The sequence below is a fragment of the Carassius gibelio genome, chromosome B8 (assembly GCF_023724105.1).
Source record: "Carassius gibelio isolate Cgi1373 ecotype wild population from Czech Republic chromosome B8, carGib1.2-hapl.c, whole genome shotgun sequence".
Lineage (NCBI taxonomy): Eukaryota > Metazoa > Chordata > Actinopteri > Cypriniformes > Cyprinidae > Carassius > Carassius gibelio.
Window position 1 is genome coordinate 10517538 of NC_068403.1, and position 24945 is coordinate 10542482.

Sequence of the window (24945 nt, forward strand, 5' to 3'; positions counted from 1 at the left end):
CTTATTCTGAAAAGCTGAGTATGAATATTTAAAATAGGATTTAGAATTTAAATCTGCTCATGTACTGTATAAATATTCAGAATTTATGAGAAACTGGCAAAACGTTCAAAATCCACAGTAAAGTCCTTTTAACCACTTCCTATTCAGCATGAGTCACTGCTTTTTAAGACAGTCTGCACTTTATTACTCTTCTTCCCATAATACTTAGACCCATCTCAACGACATCCCAACATGCCCTCCTTTCATTCCCATAGTCCTCCCCTGCTGCTGCGTCTGCCATGCACTAACCAGTCCTGGCAATTTGTCTGAGACGTCTTTAACAGACCACACATCCTCCCATCAGGCTGGCGAAGCCCCCTGCGCTGTTTATAGGGACTGCAGCTGTAGACAGGAATGCTTGTACAGCTGGATGCTCCCTGCCACTGCACCTCGGTGCTCCATCTCTAACTGAGTCCAGATCCGTGCACTCAGGATAAAAACGGAGGAGACGAACCCTCACAGATAAGAGTCAGTTTGTTAACTCTTGTGAAGGAGAAGTTGGGGAAGATGTGGGCTATTATTGACCAACTCATTCATTCGTCCTTGAGTGAATCCCCCCCCCCCCCACACACACACACACACATTTATAAACTCATATACCCCCCCACCCCCAGGGCGGCCATTAGCAGACTGAGATGTTATTAGAGTTGGCATTTGCTGAAGTTTGGCCCCTGCTCTGACACAAATACAGATTTGCATGCTGGGAGTCCTGCCCTTCCTCCATCATTCAGAGGGTGCTCTATTGCACTTCATTTGTCTCTCTCACACACACACACACAGGTCTCATAAAAATATTACCCATCATGCATGCTTTTGCACACACTGTAGACATAGCTCACCCAGTTATTAAATGAATTTTCAACTAAGGAAGAATAAATAAAAAAAACATGTTGTTATCATTTTACATTTAGATTACCATTTCGAAGTCATTTAATATTAGTAAATGTTATATTTCACACCACAACTGAATATAATAAAAATGTAAATGATCAACAATGTGCCATGTATTTAATAAAAATACAGCAAAACAGTAATGTGAAATATTACAATTTACTTTTTTATTATATATACAATTACCTTTAATTACACTATAATAATATCATATTATTATCAATAAGTTGTGCTACTTAATATTTTTGTGATACCTGAGATTCTTTTATGAATAGAAAGTTAAAATAAACAATATTTACTGGAAATACAATCTTTTGTAACATTATAAATATATTTACTATCAATTGCATCACTTTAATGCATTCTTGCTGTATGAAAGTCTCAATTATTAAGCATTAATCCTTTTTTTTAAAGAAATTAATATTTTTGAATTGTATTGCAAACATCCACACACCACCTTTATTAGAACATTTATCAGTCATTGGCTGTAATTCAAAGAAATTCAGAATTCTGATCAGGTCTGAATTTTAATATCAGCATGAGAGTTTGTAAATGACAGAATATTAATTTTTGGGTGAACTGTCCCTTTAAGCATTCACTCTCAGACCTCAATCACACACACGGTTAGGAATGTGCATTTAGGAACCATTTTCTCTTCTCTGTATTTCCCATAAAAGCAATGACTCTTTTAGCGTCTTCACTCCCATGCTCGACAGACCTCCCTCTTGTAGTGTTCTCGCATTCTTTCCTGTAATTATTTCCTGCAAACTCTGTCAAAACATGCACTTGCTCCCTGATCCCAAAAATATGTTTTGTTGTTGCTTTCGTCTCTAAGTGTGACATCTTGGTGACAGTCTGTCAGCATGTATACATCTACCCACATCAGTTCCATTCCTCATTCATACATCAATCTCCATCTTCCCCTCTTGCTCTCTTGCAGCGCCTCTCTACATGCCATTAAAACCTGCAATAATATTCCCTGCAGGGTCGCACCAGTGTTCTATATTCAGTGGTTTTTCACCCATAATCCCACAGGACGACCTAAACCCAGAGCGATTGTACCCGTTTCCCAGCGCTCCACTGTTGCCACCAGGCTGTGATATTTCCAGCTCAACTGTCAATCAATGAGGCTGCCAATGCACTATATTTGGGAGTTTATCTCTAGAGATTCATAGTCTACTTTAAAACTGGTGGTTCTAAGTCTGGTTTAGCCACACTTGCAGTGTAAAGGTCTGCACTGCTATTTATTTTGGCCAAGTGCTGCCCACTTTGCCAGAAAGAGGTCATCTGATCTATACAGTACTGCATTATTATTATTATAATTTTTTGTACAGTATTATTATTATTATAATTTTTTGTAGAACAGGTTGTACTACTGTATGTACACTACTGTTCAAAAATTTGGGGTTGGTAGGATTTGTTTATGTTTTTGAGCATTAAAGTCTCTTATTCTCACTAAATCTGCATTTATTTACTCAAAAAAAAAGAACACATTAGAATTTGAAAAACAAAAACACATTAGAATTTGAAATAACGGTTTTCTATATTAATGTATTTTAAAATACAAAGTATTCTTGCGATGTCAAAGCTCAATTTTCAGCAGCCATTACTCTAGTCTTCGGTGTCACATTATCCTTCAGAAATCATTCTAATATGTGACCCTAGAGCATAAATCCAGTCTCAAGTGTCATTTTTTTCAAAATTCAGATGTATACATCACATGAAAGTTGAATAAATAAGCTTTCCATTGATGTATGGTTTATGAGGATAGGACAATATTTGGCCGAGATACAACTATTTCTAAATCTGGAATCTGAAGGTGCAAATAATCTAAATACTGAGAAAATTGCCTTTGAATTTGTCAAAATTACGTTCTTAGCAATGCTTATTACTAATCAGTAATTAAGTTTTGATAGATTTATGGTAGGAAATTTACAAAATATCTTAATGGAACGTGATCTTTACTTAATATCCTAATGATTTTTGGCATAAAAGAAAAATTGATAAATTTGACCAATACAATGTTTTTTTTGGCTATTGCTAAAAATATACCCCAGCGACTTAAGACAAGACCTTGTGGTGTGATGTGGTCCAGGGTCACATTTGCTGATTTGGGGCTAATGATTTGATTTTAAATGCTGAGAACAATTATGATGCTTAAAACTATTGTGGAAACCATGATATTTTTCAGGATTCTTTGATGAATAGATGGGGATTTCTTCTTAATATATTTAGCAATGCAAATGTTAAATCAATTTAATGCATTGAATTTGTTTCTTTAAAAAAAAATCTTACTGACCCCAAACTTCTGAACCGTACTGTAGGTATATTTAAGTATATCTTGTTTTTGTGTTTTAAATGTTTCCAACCAAATCTGTCAAAGACTGATTCCTCGTAAACTTTGGCAAATCCTGCGGCTAGTTCTTCTACAGAAGAACTCATTGTAGAAGCCTGGAAGCTTACAAACACAACTTTTTCTCAGTAGAAGAATGATAAAAACCAGTGCACCCTGACTTCTTGTAAATGGAAGCCAGCCAATCAGAGAGAAGCTAGTGATTTCAGCCAGTCCCTGACATTTTTGTGTGCAATATTTATCGTGGGTGGCACTTTTCTTGTTTCTCGACTGCTGCCGAGAACTGGATTCGTCAGTGCTTGCTTCTGAAGACTGTGACCCACCTGTTGGAGGGTGTGGAGAAGACGGCGAGGATGATATCCCTGCCGTGCATGCGGATGATGGGACTGGTGGAATGCAGGAGGTTGAAGTAAAAGTGCGAGTCTCCTGGGATTGAGCAGTTCAGCCGAGCTTTCAGGAAGGACGTCCACTGCTTTTCCAGCACACGCTGTGAACCGCCTTGATCGGCTTTGCACACACGTGCCACACGAGAGACAACCACCTAAGTTCAGAGAAAATGAATTGAACAGATATTAATTATGAATTTTAAGCATTTCGATAATACACACATCAAAGAGTACTGAATCCTTTACAAAAAAAACCCAAATCTTTTAATCCTTGTGGATTTTAAGCAGATTTTGGAGAGTAGCTAGTCTGTGTAAAATGGGTAAGCTAATATAAATTCATTGATGAAAATGTCAGCATTCCCTAAAACGGGTTCGCCTAGTGATTTCAGAGGAGCTGATTGCAAAGCATAGTGGGTTTTTTGTTCTCCTCGAGGTCCGGCGGTATAAAATGCTTGCGCAAGCACAATTCTGTTCTTGCAGAAGTCTTGCATTGCTAATTCTCACATAAAAGGAACCCTTGTTATTCTGTCGATGTGTTTTTTTCTCAGTTTTCAGTCAATGATATGACGGATGGTATTTCAGTTACCGTGAAAAACAACAACAGGAAAAAAAAAAAACTTGTGTGTGTGCCTAAATTGCATTCAAAACAGCTTTATAGGACGGGATTATTAAATAAAACATTTAACGCAAAAATAGGGAAAAGGTCATAATGCTGTCTGACTGGAAATACAGTAGTTAGTATTGACATTTGAATAATATTACCAGACTGGACATACAGTAATGGACACAATTTCAGATTACTCCCACCACTTGTTCCTGATCTATCCACCGCTGATCTCCCACAGGAAGATTTTAGTCCTATTGTTTCGTTTGTAGCTCAGGAATTCTATATTTATATTCATCCATTTGGCAGATGTTTTTATCCAAAGTAACTTATGTACCAAAGTGTACATTTTATAATTTCCCAGGCAATAAAATCCAGGATCTTGATGTTATTAGCGTCACGCTACTGTTAAAAGCAAGAGGAACCAAACTAAAATTCCTCAGGAGACATTAAAATAGACACAAATGGCAATATATTACATCCAGTAAGAGTATAGAGCTACACAATATTGAGTTAATACACTTTTAAAAATAAAGGTTCCAGAAGGGGGTTTCAATGCCATAAAACCACAATTTTGGGTTCCCCAAAGAATCTTTCATTTTTTTCTTAGAATCTTCTGTGCAGTAAAAAGAGATGGATTTTAGATTGTCTTCATAGAGCTGTATATGCCTATAAACAATCCCTGTTCCCATAATAGGAATAGAGCTGCCTTCTGAGTGCTGACTAACATTGTTTAGATCTCTTTCACAACTCCAAAGGAGACACGTGTGAAAATATTGGTGTCTTTTCCTCAGGATGAAAACCAGAGAATCAAGAGGCTACCATTATCTCACCTTCTCCAGGTAGTTGAACTCCATGGCCATCTCTCTGAAAAAGAAGTAGACATGTGGCCCCCATTCCACAGCACTCACAAAGTACGGCTCTGAAACAGACAGAGGAGGACCATTAGTACTTTCTGTTTAGGACACATTTCTACTTCCTCAAATCACACGATTTTCAGAAAGACCAATCTGACTGAACTACAGAGTTGAACTAAAGGCCGCTTTCCAATGAGGTCATTATCTAGTCAATGGACATTCAAACTAAAAAAAAGAAAAAGTGAGGGCGTTTAGGGACAGGAAGTGACCCAGGACAGCAGGAGGGATAAAGCACAAAAGTTTGAGTCAGGACACAGATGTGCTTTCTGCTGCATCAGTGAGAGATCACATCAGAGCAGAGAACACAGGAGCAAAGGAAGATGGGAAGAGGGGAAGAGGGGGTGCAGTTTGACATCAGGTTGTCTGCTGACTCAGATGTGAATCCTCAGAAAGCCTTATCGACCCTGACACTAGTGCTCTATTCCAAAACCTACCCCAGAATGCATCGTGACAACAGTGACAAAAAAATAAATAAAAAATACAAGATGGGGGATGAGGCGAGAAAAATCTGTATATATTTTGTTTATAAAAAACATTTAAAATGTCATTGTTTTCATTAATCATTTATAATCTATTTGTATTGGTATTAATTCCATAAATATATACATACATATAATTAATACACATTGCACATTGGTTAAGATGCTGTCTTAGTAGGTAGTTGCCTATTTAGACAGTATGTAACAAGGCAGCTCACTAGGTTTTGGAACACTAAAGTCATGTAAGTGCAGATAAATGCTTTTAAACAATGGACGTGACACACATTAATACACTTGACTCTCTCTCACATGCATTTTACATACAAAAACAGCATTAATATTACATTCATGTGCTTTACTCTAGCTTCCCCTTCCTGTCAACTAATGTTTGGCGTCTTTATTACCTCGAAACCATTTGGAGTCGTGTTTGACCGTTCGCAGAGCAGGATTGTCCCCCAGACTCCTGTAGATCACAGCATCGATGGCCAGAAAATCAGTCACTGTGGCAGTGTAAAGATTCCCCTCTAAGAAAACAGCACAAACAAACTCTCCATATAAAATCTTTCTCCTTAATTATGTGTAGAGATAATATATGATATATAATTGAACTAATATATGATATATAATTGAACTAATATATATATATATATATATACTAATATATATATATATATAATATATATATAGAATAGAAGCCAAAATATTATTATTCATATTATTATTATTATCATCATCATTTATAACAGAATAAAGACCCCTTTATCATCTAACATCTACTCCCCTGTGTGTAGAGGAGTATATGTTTTCACTTTTATACATCTGAGTTATGCACATTAGTTGGTAAATTGGTTAAAGCAACAGTTATTTTTAACTGTTTAGCTTCTTTTCCTCCTCTGATGGATCGGCACTGCCTTACGAACTAAATTTATGATGTCAATATACTTTTGTCGGTGTAATGCATCTTTATATATTAAAAAAATATTTCATTTCCTTTAGGTTCATCCAGGCAGGAAGCAGTAAAGCAGTAATGTTGTGCAGGGAAGACGCTGGACAGCATATGTGCTTGATTAGAGCGAGAGATACACATAAATATTGTTCACAGACTAGCATGTAATTAAGTTAAAGAATAAGAACAGGGACATCAGCTTTTCCGTGCTGCTGTGTATCTATATTTAGTCCTGTAATATGCAGGGACAGGTTGCAGTGATGTTCAATGGAAAAGAAAAACAAAAGGTCTCACCAGCAAACAGGGCCACGTTGGCATGCTTTGGGTCATATGGGCATCTAGCCATCCCACTGACAGTTTCCCCAACCATCTCAAGAGTGTCTCCCTGCACACACACAAAGAGAAAACACAATCAATAACTAGAGAAAAATACAGAAATAGGTAATACAAAAGCAGAAAGAGAAAAATAAGAGAAGCGTAGGAATAACAGAAGCAGAGCTAAAACATATGCACAAAAGTTAATTTCAAAAACATCCACAGGCGATTTATAGCACAATTACAGTTCAAGCTGAAAATTATTCTCAGGCCATTAAAACTCACTATAAATAAACCTGTGCGCTCTCCCTCTTTCTGTCTCTACCGTACCATTCTGTCTCTAGAGAGCCTCTTAAAGTCTTGACAGGTGTAATGTTGCATTACAGGTGTGCAATAATTCTTTTCATTTACTCAGATCTGTAATAGTGTGTTTCAGAGCTGACAGGTTGAGTTTGTTCGTGTCCTCAAGTCTTTTTCATACACAAACTTTTATCTTTCCAATTCCCTTGATGCAAATAGCGGCAGGTGCTTGTCAAGAGTGGGGAAGCACAGATGTCACTTTTGGCGATTTTTATTCTACTGCTTTATTTTGATAGTTCGTATTAGCTGTTTGGTGAACAATGAAATTACTTGGTGAACTAATTTCTTATGATTTTATTTTATTTTATTTCATGTGTTTGTTCAAATGTGCATTTCTCGACCTGAAAGAGGCAGGTTGCAATCCTGCAGAGCGGATGATTAGTAATTATGTGTGTTTCTTCTTTATCCAGCAGGCATATCATTAGCGTGATTGGTTCAGAAGGAGTGGATCTGATATGTGAGGCAAGCGCAGCAGAGCTCAGGTGCGGCATTTGTGGATGCGGTATTCAAGTTGATGCCGCAGGTGGAGTAGCAACTAAGACCCTGCATTAATGTGACTCACGTACACTGGGGGCGACAGAGTCACTGGCCAGATGGATGGAAGGCAACACGCACACAAACACACTCGCACTCAGAGTCTTGGAATCAAACAACGTGCCAGTTGAGTGGCATTACCATTCTTTCCGAATAAACAACCACACACGGAAAACTGCATCTAGACTAATTAATGACAGCTCTCTGCTCTTGAGGTCATCAGAAACAGCTTGGTGCTTCTGGGCATATCGATGGCCAGGCAGGTGGAAAAACAGAGTATAAACAAACGGCAGGGGAGATTCTTTCTGCTTGGGGGTTTTGAACAGATTCCCATCCGGGTCAGAAATGCGTGGTGACCCAATGAAGCCAGAGTCATTTAGAACGACGCTGCAAGCACAGCTCTGAAATGTACTGTGACATTTTTGAAAAAAAAAAAAAAAAGCAGCTATGGGAGAATGAAATTAAATAAGCGTGAGAAATGTAATGGGCTGAAGAGAATAAATAAAGTATGAAAAAATGTAATGAGAAAATACAGACCCCAAAAACATTGCCAAAACTTCAGGGAAATAAAAGACTACAGAGGGTGCGGTGATTTCCCAAAATAATATTTTTTTGTGCATGTGAAATGCAAGCGTGTTTCAAGCATTCAGTACTCACTGTATAATTGGCACATAATGGATTGAAGGCGTTGGTTCCGCAGATAAACAATCCGCTCTGCCGGCTGAGCAGAACCTTCATGTAGTTACGGCACTCGTCCTAAAAAACAACATCATGAGAAAAAGAAGAAAGTCATTTGTCTCCTAAATCAAACTCTCAAGAACAAATTCCCTCTTAGAATGACATCACATTTCTCAGCACTTTCAATTTTATTCCAAGGATTGCTTGCATCTGTACAAACAATTCACTTGGCAAACCAGAGGCATGCCATAGTGAGTCATTCGGCTAAACCTCGGTTCAATTGAACGCACATGTCGGAGACCTGCACCTGTGAAGGGCTTTAAGAGATGTGAAATAGAGACGGCTTATGTCATGCCCCCCCACGTGCCGCCCCCCACCAGCAGACCCCGCGTGTGCCCGCCAGTGTGGCACCATTTGATGGGCAGCAACCTGTGGGCAATGGGGCTACATGATCACAGCAATCTGTTATCGGATGAAGAGAGAGAGAGAGAGAGAGAGTGAGGACGTGTGGAAGGAGCCGGAGGGGGAGAAGTGGGAGTGAGTGTTATTCCAGATGCTCAGGTCCTCACAGAGTTGTTGTTTTTCAGTGGAGAGGTTAGGAGAGAGAGAAACAGTTTGTAGGGAAATCATTATTAAATACTTTCTTTTTTTTATTAAATTTTTATTTATTTAATTAAATTCTATGAATTAAAAGTTTCTAATTTTACATTTTACTCTTATTAATATATGGAATATAAATAAATGTTTTTTTTTATTTTTATTTATGATTTATTTCTTAATGATCTTACTGCTTTAGGAATACCAACGTATAGTCACTGTCGTGCCAGTACAGAGTAAGAATGGGTGAGATAAAGAATATAGAATCTCCTAAAATTGTGACCGGCGATAGATCAAGAACTAACAGCGTAACAGCTGATAACAGCACATTAAATCAGATATATATGTCAGCCAACAATGCATGAGATTGCCTGGCCTGTTTATGTGTGTCTCTGTAAGACAGATGCTTTTCTTATCGTAACAGGACTGTGTGTAGGTGGTGGGGGTGTTGTGATGCAGATGTATCCTGTGTGTGAATTTACGTGTTCGAGTCTCAGTATTAGCCATAAACCCCATAACTCTACTCATAAAACAATTCCTTCAAGAGTCCAAACACTTGGCACAGCTCCTCGTCTGCTAAGCGATAAAGCACGTCTCCCAGATAAACAACAACGGCCTTCTCATCCACCTCCAGCCCTTCAATCACCATTACCTGCCTCTTTCCATTTTCGTCCCCTCAATTTATATTTTCAAAAGAGGTCTGATTCATTTACATACTTTTCATTAGTCCATTAGGGGTTCTCTCTAGTGTTGGATGTCCTCTGTACCATCTACTGCCCTCTGCTTGGTGTTTCACAATGGCCTTCTTTCTTCATCCCTTTATTTTTCCTCTCCTGCTACCAGTCCAATTATCCCTTTATCCTTCCTCGGTGTCCTCCTTTAACCCAACCGTTCCACTCCCGCAGCATTTCTCTTCCAGACTGTTCTCATCTCTGCTTTTTCACTTTTTAGTAATGTATTGGCATGATTGTTGCCAAAGCATCAACACGCACATAAGCACTAAAGCAGTTGCTGGAAAAAAAAGATACTAGATACTAGCAACGGTAATAAAATATACAATAATATAATACAATAAGTGGCATAAAATAGATGGTAACAATTTACTCAAACTATAAACTAGATACTTATTAGCATGCATAGTAGCATACAGTATTTGCAGTTTATTAATACTTCTAAAGCACATATTAATGCCTTATTCTGCATGACCATATTTTAGATCCCTTAATCGTACCCCATAACAATTACATTACTAACTTATTATTAATAAGCAGCAAATTAGAAGTTTATTAAAACAAATTTTGTAGTTAATAGTGAGAATTGGACCCAAATAAAATAAAATAAATTAATAAAATAAAACATAATAGCTGGCAAAACATCAATATTTTTCACAATGAAAGAAGTGAAGGTCTTTGTCTCCAATTTAAGTCATGCTTTATTTGTACACTTCTCTAAAAAAAATGTCTTCTCTTTTCTTTGTCTTTCTACAATGTACCTGTGTGCCATATTTATACAGCTTGCAGGGCCTTGACTATCACTGCAAATTCTCACTGTTGGTGTCAAGTACTAAATTATTTATACCAGGTCCCAGATAAGTTTACCACCAGAGCTTGTGTGTGAGAGAACCTTAGTCAAAGGGCGTTACCTTCTGGCAGATGTTTTCTCGAACAGATGCTGAGCTGAACAAGTGAATTCCTCTCTGGCCTCTCTGTTTCTCTCTTGTGAATCTCTAGACATGACATCCACACCAACAACCATACATCTGCACACAGTACTCCCTACATTCCTAGATCTCTGATATCTTTATATCAAAACGCATTCCTTCCAAATGCAGTCCCACAATAACACCATAAACCATCCACAGACCCACAGTTCTCTTATAACTGGTCCAAAACCACATATCAACTCGAGATAAAAGCTTGAAAACATTTTCAACTGCCAGTGTTATTTTAGTATTCTTTATATTTTATTATAATATTTATGAATATTTAAAATTAGATTTTATTTAAGTTTAGTTTGTATTTAGCTGTAGTTTAAGATTTAGTAGCTTTTTTCTGTGCTTGTAATTTTTATTCATTTTACTTGTCACAAAGGCAATATTTGAAAAACATTTTCATTGTTTTAGTTTACAAAAACTGATGCAACACGATGCAAAAGGCAATGAACAGAACATAACAATGATTGCTTGGTTTCTATTTTTGCCTTCATTGCTCATTTGAATAAATGAGCACTGATCAATTCTGTGTCACAGATGCTTGCTTAAAATGAAGGACTTCAGGTTGGTTTGTCACTCCAAAATGCTTTTAACATGAACAATGCATTAGGTGTTACACATCATGGTCAATTGACTGGATACTGCATAATTCTGCATGACACGAGATCTCTTGCATGTCCACTTAACCACTTCAGTCTCTGTTCCCAATAATAAAAAGGGTCATATTTACAATAAGCAAATCAAACTCTCAGAAGTTTCCATCACATGCTCAACTGAGCCAGTTTCTCCAACCATGAGAGGAGTGAAAATACTGCAGAGCTTTGACAAGGAAAGAGCACAAAAAAGTTGGCAGGGTCCAACTTTCTCCCTCTCTGTCTCTATCTTTCCCGTGGCAAAATTGTCATCTGTAGAATTCTCTTTGTAATTGCAGTGACAGCAGCCTCAGTCAGACAGGGACCACATTAACAGCAGGGGCTAAATTAGTGCAAATCTGCCAGAGAACAGAGTATGGTGTTGTGCTTGTGGTTGTGTAGGATGTGTACTTTAGCTAGGAAGAAAGAGATGGGCAAAAGTGGGGGAGAAAACGATTGAAGTTTTGTGTATGTGTGAGAGAGGGATTGTGTGTGTTTGTGTTTTTGCTCTAGGGCTAATCTACTCCCCCTCACACACTTTGACGCTGATGGCTGGTGAACACACCAAGGGCTAACATCAACATTGAGAGCAGGCTAACTAAAGCAATCATGGAGCTTAAGGCTTCAAAAGTGTGAGTGAGAGACTGAGTGTACTCAGGACTAGGGAAACTAAATGTGCCTTTAAAGTGTGTTAAATGTGCAAAATAGATCTGTCAGGGCGCAAACCCAAGTTAACATGACAAAAACATATGACCAAACAGCAACAAACAGAATACTAACAGACAAAGCAAAGTAAAAGGAGATTAGCTGAATCTCATTTGGATTCAGAATCCAGCTGTTCTTTTAGATTAACAGTTTTCATTTCCAAAATTTCACGTTTATTTATAGTGTCGATTCAGAGTTCATATGCAGCTTGGATCCTTTGGATTTAGAATTCAGATTCACAGTGGGTCAATTATATTTAGAATATACAGTACAAATGCAACAAATTCAACTATCTGAGAACTCAAATTCAAAATTCATTCTAGAATGGTCGACTTGAGGATGGAACACACTACACGAGTTACAATCTAAGCTGTTTTTAAACTCTAGGCAAACTAGGCATCACACTTGCCAACTTTGTAAATAGTTACAGCAGAAAAACTAGGCATCATACACTTGCTGACTGAAGATCACAAAACAACAAATTCACATAGAAACACTGCTAGGAGATGCATGACAAATGAAAACAATGTGTTCTAAAATTGGCTCAAAATATCAAATGTTTTGATATCCTCCAACTGGATGGAATTATAGGCCAAGTCTTAAAAAATAAATCAAATCAGAGTCTGTGCACATCATACTGTACACTTTGCAGACAGTGTGAAAATTCAGGTTCACAATACTTCCCTATATGATTCAGAATATATATAGTAAATGGTTTCAAGTGATTTTCTTTACACATAGACAGAATATGTTTACAATTTATTTCTATATTTAGATACAGAATTCATATTCAGTTTCGGATCTGCTAATTTACATAAAAAATACACCAATTAAATTTTAACTGAAAATCCAAAATCAGAATCCAGAATCTACTGTATACTGTAAATGGTTATATAAGATTCAGAATTCTGATTCATAATTTCTTTACACATACACAGAGTGTATGTTCTATATTCTTAAAATTATATTCAATTTAGGATTTAGAATTCAGATTCAGAGTCTTCAGAGATTTTTCATATACACACACAGAATATATTACATACCTTTAAAGTGTTTAACTTTGGTTCTTTGTAGATTCTCAATTCAGATTGGTTCTCAAATATTAAATACATCCATGCAGGTGTGTGTAATAAAAAGTGCAGTGAGCTGCATCAGCACATTATCGGTGAAACAATCAGTCTAAGTGCTGTCAATCATAATATGTCTAGAATTGGCACACAATTTACTTTCTGTATGCACTGGCTGCACTCCAGTTGCTTTGCATTAAACCAGCCTCACAGTTCCTGTGTGTGTGTGTGTGTGTGTGTGTGTGTATGGACCTAGTTGCTTTTGACACTTGCAGTGAGAGAAGAGACCGCATCTGCATTCATTGGAGATTCAAAATGGCCTCCTGCAGATCCAGAAGAAAGGGGCAGAGATGTGGAGATTGAATTTCCCTCCCAATTACAGCCGCGTGGCCTCTTAGATCAGCCGTGCAGAAACATTTAATTACCAAAACCAATTACCCTAGTGGCAAATGTATCACAATGACAAATGCAAGGACTCACAAAGGAGGAGTAGAGGATGATGTGTATGGGTGTAGAGCACGTGTTTGTACAGGTGTGTGTATCAGTGTCAACTAAGTGTGAGATTTTGGGTTCTGTTTAAGAGCTTGTCTGGTCTCTCGTTCATCTTTGCATGACCTCTCATGTTTGCAGACTTATTAACTCTAAGAGGGCAATTCTCTTTCTCTCTCCTCTCCCCCCCAACAGTCCCTCTTTCTCTTGCCCTTAATCTCTGCATCATTCTATAGGCATTTTAAAGGAAAAGCTTAAAAATTTCAATGTCATGATTTAGTCCTTTCAGATATCATTCTTGTCATTATACTGTTAATGTTTTAATGGAACATGAAAATAAAAATTTGGAACGATCTTCAAGCAAAAAACAATTACGTAAAAAAGTACTCTGTATGATTTAGACAATATGGGCCCTATTTCAACGATCTAAACGCAAAGTGTAAAGCGCACTGCGCAGGTGCACTCAGGGTGTGTCCAAATTCACTTTTGGTATTTTAACTACGGAAAAATGGTCCATGGAATTTTTGGAATGGGTTGTCCCTATTCACTTAATAAGTAATGGGCGTAACGTTCAATAAACCAATCAGAGTGTCATCTCCCATTCCCTTTAAGAGCGAGATGCGGCCGCGCCATGGCGAATCGCTATTTATTTGGTGGAATTTGTTGGCGGAAAAGCTGAACGCTTCTCAAACAAAGAAACTGATCTGCTCATGCACGAAGTTAAAGCGCACAAGCAGATCATGTATGGGACAAGCAGGCATCCACCAAAGCTTCCCGAAGTGAAGAAGGCATGGGATGAAGTAGAATTTCATTCATCATTATAAGTAGTAATAGGCTGAATTGCAAATAGGTAGCCTAATTCTAATACACGCAATGTCTATCCATCATTAAATTTTAGCCTACACAATAATATTGCTTTACACTGTAATCCTTTTGTTTTTAATATTTGGCATGTTTGTGTGATGCATCCCTGTGCAAAAGTCAACGCTCACTGTGGACCAGCCTAGAGGCTCATTTTCTACCAACGCGCTCTTTAAATAAAAAATAATAATATTGCACCATTGACTTTAGACTTTAGACCAGGTTTGAGTTGGTCTATGGCACAGTCTATTTTCAGCTCCTTGAAATGGCCATGCACTAGCAATGCACCTGAACACACCTCTTTTTTAGACCAGCATGCCCATGGGTGCACAAGTGGGCGCAAATGCATTTGCTAATTAAACGACATGGAGCTGGACGAGAAAATGCGAACGGCGCCGGACTGAAACTAGCAAATAGACTCGCCGGGTGTATGTTAGGGCCCTATATTACAAGTCTGAAGCATTATGTTAGCTTGGTGTGGAAAACTGGCCAAAATTTTCAATACAATATTTAAGTTTAAATTACATTATTCACTGTCAGCCTGTCCCCCAGTGAGATATTATTGAAGAACTGCTGTGATCAGATCACTGAATCACTTCAGAACCAAATCAATGAAAAAAAAAAATTGTGATGCTGCTTTTCAATGTACCAGCTGATCTATTCTACAAATTTGTCTGAAAGTTTCATACACAAATCATACCAATTTGTTTGCAAAATGAGTGTTGTACCACTTCAAATGGACCCATCAGAGTGCAAACCTAAATTAACAATACAAAAGAGCAAGACAAAATAAACAACAATCAAACAGAATACTAATCCAACTAATGTTGGATGTGAGTGCTTGAGTGGTTCACTTACATTCAGAATCTAGATTTAGAGCAATTCTTTCAGATTTAATACTCAGATTTAGAGTGCTTTTTAAATTCACTATTCATATTCAGGTTCAGATCACAGGTATTTCACTTCTTTATAGATGCAGAATGTACAGTAAATATATATTTCCAATCAGAATTCAGATTCATAGTGGCTCATTTACCTTAGAATATACAGAAACAACTTAAAATGAGAATCTGGATTCAGAATGGTTCACTAAAGCCATGATCAGAGATTTCTAATAATTGCAAACAGCACAGAGCACACTGAAACTCATCTTTTTGTTTTTGGGGTGAACCATACCATTAACATCTTTCCTGTACACCCTAACTCTTTCACTGACCCTTTCACTCCGTCCATTTATATGGGTCTTTCTCTCTGTCTTTTCGTTTATCCCTAGGGCAGACAGGTGGGACAGCAGCTCGCTTTCTCTCTGTTTCTTTGTATGTCTCATCTCACTTACTCTCTGCTGTGCTTTTGTCTTACGCTCTTTTAGCCAGATTCAGTGTCAGGTGTCACTTTCAGTGTTAAATAAGTCGTTTTCTCTCTTTTTCACTTTTTTTTTTTTTTTTTGCCTAGAGGGGATTAAGTCATCCTTCACTCTTCCCACACAGACACCTTTCAATAAAAAATCCCTTACACTCTCAGTGAAGTCAGACAAAATACCCAGCTTTCCAGAAGATGAAGCAGAAAGGGTGTGTGTCAAAGGAAGATATCTGCAGTGGTCATGTGTGGGCAGCTGTAGGGACTGCTGGCAGCTTTTGACACCCCTTTCTATTTAGCAAAGCCGCACAGCACAGAAAAAAAAAAAAGAAGATTTTCAGAAAGTTTGCCACAGGCAGCTCTTGTAATGGCACCTTAAAGTGTGAGCATGGGCACAAATAATATGACATGCACGTATAAAAAGTGTTCAGCATGAATAAATGGAAACGTTTAAAAGTGTTGTTGATATGACTGTGTGTTGGTATGGGTCAGGTTTTGCCTTGATTGCATGAACAGCCCTTATTAAAACAGCTCGCTAAGCATGTTTAGAAATATAAAAATGTAAATGTAAAATGCAAAATGTAAAAAATAAAAAAGTTTTAATAAATGTTATATCTAGCTACAGTATTACTGCCAAAAAGTCTGTTTAATCTGACAAAAAAACAAACCTTGAAAAAAAAGTTTAATTAATTATTAATTAATGTTTTTAGAGCTAGTCTACCGTAAAATGGTATATGTTTATATTTTCACACACAAACCAAATATGTGTGTCTGTTTTTGACAACATCCACTCACCTCATGTTTTCCTTTCATTCTGCAAATTCTGATGTCATTTTTGTTGGATTCCCATGTCCTTTTCTGTAAGAGAGGGAATTTCGGTAATGGGGGACTTTTCATTTCCAGCATAAAGTACGTGTGTGTGTTTTCTGTTCTCACCTTGCTGTAAAACATCTCTTCTCCAACCATGTTGTCCAGCTCCACTCGGAAAAGGTCATCTCTGTCACATAAGCACAAGGAGAGAGACAGAGCGAGAGATTGTGAACCACCACAACACAGTAATACAACATTGCAAAATAATTACTAAACACCATTCTAACACCATTATTATTTACATTTAAAACAAGAAAAAATTAAAACAATTACCTAGGTTTATGCTTACAACAAGAAAAGTCTCTTAAAGAGTCAAAGTCCTTAGTGTCACATAACGAAGCAGAATATGTATTCATCAAATGTTGAACAAATTGATATCACATTCCGCAGTCTCAGTGCAAACACTCAGTTAAACGATTCACCACAGCTCGTCCTACATAATCACGATTCTGTGCATTATGATTAGCCTGATTTCCCCTCCATAATTCATAACCCACCCCCACACCACATGCATGTTGCATGCAGCTCCTCATCTTGAACACAGCGTCCAGTGCTAGAGCACTTCCTGCAACCACTAATCTTTCTATAACCTTGTGCTGTCTATTAAAGTCTCTATGAATCTGATCTCTTTTAATCATAGCGTGTTTGGTGTTATGGAGTACCGTGGTTTACGCCTGAATATTGATCAAGGTCTAAGAGCTGCTGCGCGGCCCGATGAGAAACCTGGAGAATTTTAAATCTTGTGTGTGGCTCGCTCTCTTTTCTGTCTGAAATGTTGTAATCTGTGAATTTGCCAAGCTCACGGACCAGTCCATGTTATTGCAGTAGTATTGATCTTATCTTTCACAGCCTTCCATCTGCATCACTGCTCTGTGGACACATCAACAAAAATGTAGTGTGTGTGTGAGTGTGTGTGTGTCTGTGTGTGTGTTTGTGTGTTCTTGAAGAGAGTCTGATGAGACTGACTATGAATTATTTAATCCCTCTCTGTGTGGTTTGTTCAAATTAATCCCCTTTGGCCATTCCTGCTCTGAGCAGGGCGGCCCCTAAGTGCCCTCCTGGTTAAAATTATCATACACTTACACAGTACTTGCCTTATTTAGTGAGCACAAACTTTAAGCAGATGCAATCACCCAAGCGGCATAGTAAAGCAAGGGGTCTGTTTGGAGTTCAAATGTACTTTCACATTTACATGAATATAAAAGCAGGCTTTATTATAGTTGCACAAGGTTATCAAACAACACAGATGGTTTGGACAAGACATGCAGAAAATTGGCAAAAATAGAACAGATGGGGTCCTTTAAAAATATTTCTTTATCAGTACCTCCACTATCTTCTTTAAAAATTTCCTAATGTAACTCATCTTGTGTAGTTTCCATGTATATCTTACGTGAATTTAGTAATATTGCATAAAAATGCTGGATGGAAAATCCATGGATGGATGGATGGGATTGGATTCTTTAGATCTGAATTTTGCACAATCCTAGCAATAAACTACAACACTACATTCACCAAACCTTTTTTCCTACTTATAAATTATATTTTATTTACTTTTCAAGAGATATGAATTGCAATATCTAAATCCCAAATCATATCTCAAGACCAAAATATCAGAAACCTGGCATGGATTCTTTTGACTTTATCCAGCAAGCAACTATACAGTACATCTTAGCAATCATGTGGCAATGCCACATAGTAATGGATAACTTCTAAATTTCCCTATTTGATTTCATCTCACTCCATCTATCTTTCTTCACTCTAGATTGGTAGAATGTCTGAATGATGGAGTGCCTTTGGCCACCTTTACTGTATTATTACATTACGGTACATTTATGCATTTGGCAGACACTTATCCAAAGCGACTTACATTGCATTCATTGTATATTTTATCAGCTCATGCGGGAACATTGAGGGATGTATTATGCAGTACTGTGTGTTTGGTACAATACTATGCCCTCATTCAGTGCTTCAAATTTATGACCATACTGACAAGCAGAAAAGGGACCTGAGAGACTCAGGATCTCTCATGGGGGACCCGACTATATTTAACATCAGCTATGAAGGAGACCGCTAAAAGAGAATGTGTATTTGTCAATTGTAGCACTACAGGAGGTCTCAAACCGTTCTTCCCATGTCCCACAGCAGACCTGACGGCAGCTGAGTCCTTCATTTCTCTGCCCTGTTGGAGGCCGTGCTTCAGTCAGGCGGTGTTTCCTTGACCTCGGAGGTGAGCCGGAATCTGTCCCACACAGTTAGTGACAGGTTCGAGGGTGGAATGTGTTGAGTTTCACTCCTGAGCCTAATTGAAAGACTTGACCTCTTGACGAGGTCAAACACTACGAGGTGGCTGAGGCTTGATTTAATGTGACTTTACCAGGTCGCCGCTGGCAATCTAAGTCACCCTCCTCTAGTTACCCGGGACATTAATTATTTACACAGATCACAAAAGAAACACCTCATTTGTCTTATATATTTATTTATGGCTTGGACTGATTTTTCCCCCCAACAAGTCTGGGGCTAGATGGCATTCGCTTGCGTAGGAGTCCAGACATTTTCTGGAGGAAACTGAACGTATTTAATAAAACACTTCAGTACTCTCATCCCTGACCAGGTGTTGGCAAGGTAATACTGTGAAAGAGTTGAGAGGCTGGCCGCTTTCTTGGGGCAAGGCCTTGAGCAGTTATGCTAATGCTAACAGGATTTAGCCCGCCTGCACCCCTTATCACACTTGAGCACGCCGTTGCAGACTTTATTCAGTCAATCCATGCTGTCTGCAGTATATCCTTGACTTGAAACTTCACTGACTCTCTCTCTCTCTCCCTTGCACCTAAGCAGTATTGCCTCCTTTTTATTCCACTCGGTGTTGCTGTTGTTATTGAATGCTCCCTCTTGAGTCATCGGCTAAATAAATCTCCTATTCCACAGAGGTCATTTTCAGTTGGCTACAGCAAACACCTCCATTTACTTCAGATACTGATAGGTACATACAGTTTGCTGACTGCACACAGCAGGGCTTCAATTTCATCGAATTACATCGGCCACAGTGGCACCATGTTGGAAAGTGTACATAAAACAGTCACACGGCTTTGAGTTGAGCATCTTTAGGCCAAAGACTTTTGCCCTTTTTTATGAGATAACCCAGCCTGGGTGTCTTAAATCATATGGCACTTTGTGGTATGTTTATTTTTGAGGTTTAATTTTTGACATGGTCGAGGGAGCAGGTCATTTCCTGACACGGTATGAGGGTCTTTATTAGAGTATGATGCCTCCACCTCTGGACCCCTACAACTTTTGGTAACTATCACCATATGTTTGAACTCTCCCAGTGGACATGCCAGCCATTTTTGGGAAGTATGTTGCATAAATTCACAAAACACAGCTTATTTTTGTAATGTGCCAAACCTAATGAAGTTGTATTTTTGTTTAGCTATTCCTAACCCCAGCTCCTGTGAGGTAGACAAAAATGCAGGATAGCAAAAACATAGTTGACCCCGTGATCTTTTCAAAGCCCCACCCTGGCCTAAAATCCTGAAAAGACTACAGGTGTCCAAAATTCACATTTATAACTCAGCATGCTTCTTAAAGGGACAGTTCACTCTAAAATCATTGTCATTCCGAACCTGTATGGGTTTCTTCTGCAGACCACAAAAATAGGAAAAATTAAATTTGTAAAAGATGTTACCTTGAATTGTTACTTAAAATCAATTTTTTTCCTCTCATTGTGACAATTGTTGTAATTACATTTCCAAACTGCAATAAAAAAAAACCTATTTTGAAGATTGTTTTAACTGTTTTGACTCCACTGATTAGTTATTTTTCGTTATCAGTAAAAGTCAATGAGCCAAAAATATATACATATATTTAAATATCTTCTTTTGTGTTCCACAGAAGAAAGCAAGGCATACAAGTTTGGCACAACAGTAAATAATGGCAGAATCCTAATTTTTGGCTGAATTATCCATTTTAAAGGCTTTGATAGCTGTTTAATTACTATCTACAAGAAGCAGCGATTCAGACTCTTGATCTCAAGAGAGATTGTTTTTGAATGTCACATAATTTACTTAAACACACATCTCTGTGCAGGTAATTACAGATGCTGATATAACGGTAATTACAGGTTACACACATGCCAATCAGCATTATTTCACACCCTACCTGGCTCCGATGTAAAGCGTACGATTGACCTGCAGGATCCTCTGAATGTGTAAGGGCTCCTGTCTGAGTGATGAGTGATGGGGTCGTCCGAGAAACACAGGATACCTTCTCACCACTGAGGAGAAAAGAGGCAGATGAGACAGTGAGTGATAAAAGGAAAGGGTTGACAGAGGGTTGTATCATCTCTTCATTGCACTTATGGGTGTGGGTGAGGTGATCTGTTAAGGCGAGAGGCGTTCGATCACTCGCCAGTCACACTTGAGATAAAAATGTTGACAGCTGCCTGTAGTTGCTCTTCAGTGGTTTTCACAGATAAAGTCTGTTCTCATCATCTGTCGGCCTAGTCAAGTAGTGTTGTTGTCAGAGGTGTAAAATGCACTGAGAAATAACATTTATCCTGAAACCTGTTATTTCACATTAATAAGATATTTCAATTTTAAACACATAAAGGATCAAACAACTATCTGCTTTTGTAGTTGTAGGATATTTGAATGCAAATTTAGCTGGACGTAGGGAAGCATAAAAGCAAAATCAGGGATACAACAAGTTGAATTAAATATAAAATGAAATAACAAAAATGGGGGGAAAAGTACATCGAAATTAAACATTTAAATGAATAAAAACCACTTATTAATAATAATATTAATAACAAAAATAAAAGTCATGATTTTCATTATGTGAAAATATATAGCTGCCTATATTTGGGTATATTTTTAAAGTATTTTCCTGAAAACTGCTATCTTATATTGTTACTGGAAATTTCTAAACATTAAATTCATAAAATTATCAAACATCTTTGAGTTTATATCCGATTTTGTTTTTTGATATTTGAATGTAGTTTTATCTGTAAGTAGAAAAGCATCAAGGCAAGATCAGCGATCTCAAAAAAAGAAATAAAATTATGTCTAATTGAATTTAAATACAGTTAAGCTAAAATAATATACATACATACATACATACATATATACACACACACACACATTAATAAACAATTTTTACATATATTTACATGATTACAATTTAATTATTCTATCCTCACATTAAATATATAGATATATTTATCTTTTTGGGAGTTCTAACAAGCTTGAAAACCCTTTTGGTCACATTTACCATTACTCATAATTTTGCAAACAAGATCCAAAATTTCCCACAATAATACTTGACCATTATAATGCAGTAAAAACATATTAAAGTATTTACACCCGTTTATAACTCTCCTTCTCTATCTGTTCCTCTCTTTCAATATGTGATAAGACTCTCCCTAGAGCTTCCCATACCTCCTCGTCTCTTTATCCTCCTACCCTGAGCGTTATAAGCCCCCTCGCTTTCCTCATCTTACAGCTTAGATCGACCGGCATGAGTTAGGCTGGGATATGCATGGAATCAATATTATTGATGAGTGATCAATCACATGCCTGCTCTGCATTAGAAAGTGAAAGCTGAGACCCTGAGAGTGCAGACGGGCCCAACCCTGATCCTTGATGACTGCATGTGAAACTGAGACAATGTTACCTTCAGTGGGGATAAAGTTCAGAGGTCCCGGTTCCTCAGGGAAGACCGCACACACCAACCGCAGGAGCCAGAAGATCCCGATGAAAGATCTGGCCACAGTCGTCATGGTAGAGGAGCTCTGGCACTATAACAGGAACATGGAGAAAGGAGTCAGGTGAGGAGGCAGAAGATTTAGCAGGATGCCATTTCTGTGAACTGAACTAGCACTCTGATGGATTCTATTGCATCTCTAACATCACCCCAGAGATTAAGATCAGTAATTAAGTCATCCACCAATAGAATTTGTTCCAGTCAGCCCTAATGGTCCAGTCGGTGTGATGTGTCACAGAACTGTCATCAAAGACACGGGACCCAGGACTGAACTGCCCGGACGCCTAACAAAAGGGCTTCACACAGAGCCAGGAATGGGGAGGGGGCCGGAAGTTCAGAACACATGTGAGTGGGAAGCTCTTTTTATGAACCTAGAGAGCTGTCTTGCTGTCTACTGCTACAGACAGCAACCTAACTAAAATAAACATAGAAATTACTGATCTGAAATGCACTATGCATTAAGTATATACCAAAGGGATTTTAGGGAAGTCTCTTGTTGCAATTGTCTGATAAGTGTAAACATTTTTGGAAAATCCAAAAAAGTTAGTTTTTTTTTAACCAGGAATTCTACTGTTAAAATGATTTCTTTATATTTAAAAAATTTAAATAAAGTGCATATAATTGATTAACAACACTGAAGCTCACAGTAGGACTAGAGAAGAATATTTGAATAAAGTAGTTCACAAAATTACGGTTATCCACTGATGTCACATGGACTATTTTAACAATGTACTTACTACCTCTCTGGGCCTTGATCGTGATAGTTGAGTTGCTGTCTATGGAGGGTAATATGTTGAAAACATCTTGATTGTGTTCCAAAGATGAACAAAGGTCTTATTGGTTTGGAACTACATGAGGGTGAGTAATTAATAAACTAGAAACCCTTTAAATTACTGTCTACTGTATGTACTGTGACTGTCTTTTATTTTTATTTTTGCATATAACTTTGTGCATCTGCAAATGTGTGTACTTCAGAAAGTTAATGCAAGTAGAGATGGACTTTTAAATTGAAAGCCTGAAAATAGACAGGTATTTTTTTTTTTTTAGAACTCTTGCCCTCTTGAAAAAAAAGATGGCAGAAAGAGAGAAGATGTGATGGAAACACAAATGTCACTCAAATTAAAGTGCAATGCAATCTATGTGGAAAATTACCTCTGCACTTCAGAGAGGCACAGAGAAGCTCTGGAGAACTGTCACAATAGTATTGTCTGTAATAGTCTAACGTAATGGTGCTGTCTGAAAAAGAGATTTCAATGGACAGATGATACATGTATGATTGTGTGTATCTTTTACTGGTTTTAGATACACCAACACCATTTTAACACATACAGAAAATTGCTGTATCAAGTCGATACACAATTCAGTATTCCTCTATGAAAAATGGAATCAAATCCTTGTGACATTCCATCTTCAGTGAAACACAATGAGAATATATGCTAAAGAAGTTTACACTCCAATACAACACTGGAACCCACCAACTATCAAAAATAAATCTTGATTTGTATTCTCCAGTAGAAAGAAAAGCATATAGGATTGAGACAACATGAAGTTAAGTAATGTAAATAATGAATTTTTATTTTTGGGTTAACCTTTTAAAACTTCAATAATACTTACACTGGGTTTTGATTAAGCCAGGGGAACAGATAAAGAAAATTTAACAACAAAACAGAAAGGCATTCTCAACAGAACATAAGGGTCAATAATGGAAAACCAGAATTTATGAAAAGGCACAGCATGCTTTTCATACCTTTTAAATGATCTGTACAATGAACTATTGTATTTGTACAAAAGAACGACTGAAAAACCTGGGAAATTATAAGGCCAGTTGTCATGCATTTCTGATATATTTTCCACAGTGGTCAGTGGTTTCTATAGCATGAAACTCAATATATGAATGAGTACTCAGCTCTCTGCTTGAGTGTTAACAAGCTGAGAACATTTGCTATGAAACTTTAGTGGAAATGCTGTTAGTTACAGTCGCAGTGCAAACATAAACAAATCAGCGTCAGTTGAGCTTTTCAGCGCCAAAGTGTTAAGATTACACGAACATGTATTAAAATCCGACAGCCTCAATTTCTTTATTCAAAAAAAACCCTTCTCATTTTCCTGTGGCTAAGCGCCAAATGAGTTACACAATGCCAAGCAGCCAGCTCTCATTTGTCAGAGTGTGGCCTTGCTGTCCAAAACACACACATGTACATGCACACATACACACACATTCGCATTCGCACACACACACACACACACACACACACACACACACACACACACACACACAACTACATCCATTGTGGGTCTATTTCTATAGTGAAATACTTGTGACGTTTTATCAGGGCTAACTATCTTTCCAGGACATTTCTAGAATTCCTGCTATTGAAGTCTGAACAAGGCTGCCCCA

At 37.7% G+C, this 24945-nt stretch overlaps 1 protein-coding gene across 2 annotated transcripts in view; it reads right to left on the reverse strand.

Annotated features, from left to right (window-relative positions):
• Positions 1-24945, reverse strand: part of LOC127963877 (semaphorin-6B) — a 119712-nt gene that overhangs the window by 34137 nt on the left and 60630 nt on the right. For both annotated transcript variants that reach the window (XM_052563965.1, XM_052563964.1), the window contains exons 2-10: positions 22458-22581; positions 20946-21060; positions 16857-16917; positions 16716-16778; positions 8482-8580; positions 6910-7000; positions 6074-6193; positions 5107-5195; positions 3607-3824 (exon numbers count right to left, since the gene is read on the reverse strand). In XM_052563965.1, coding sequence (XP_052419925.1) covers positions 3607-3824; positions 5107-5195; positions 6074-6193; positions 6910-7000; positions 8482-8580; positions 16716-16778; positions 16857-16917; positions 20946-21060; positions 22458-22563 — 962 coding nt within the window. In that variant the 5' untranslated portion in view covers positions 22564-22581. The remainder of the gene's footprint in view (positions 1-3606; positions 3825-5106; positions 5196-6073; positions 6194-6909; positions 7001-8481; positions 8581-16715; positions 16779-16856; positions 16918-20945; positions 21061-22457; positions 22582-24945) is intronic.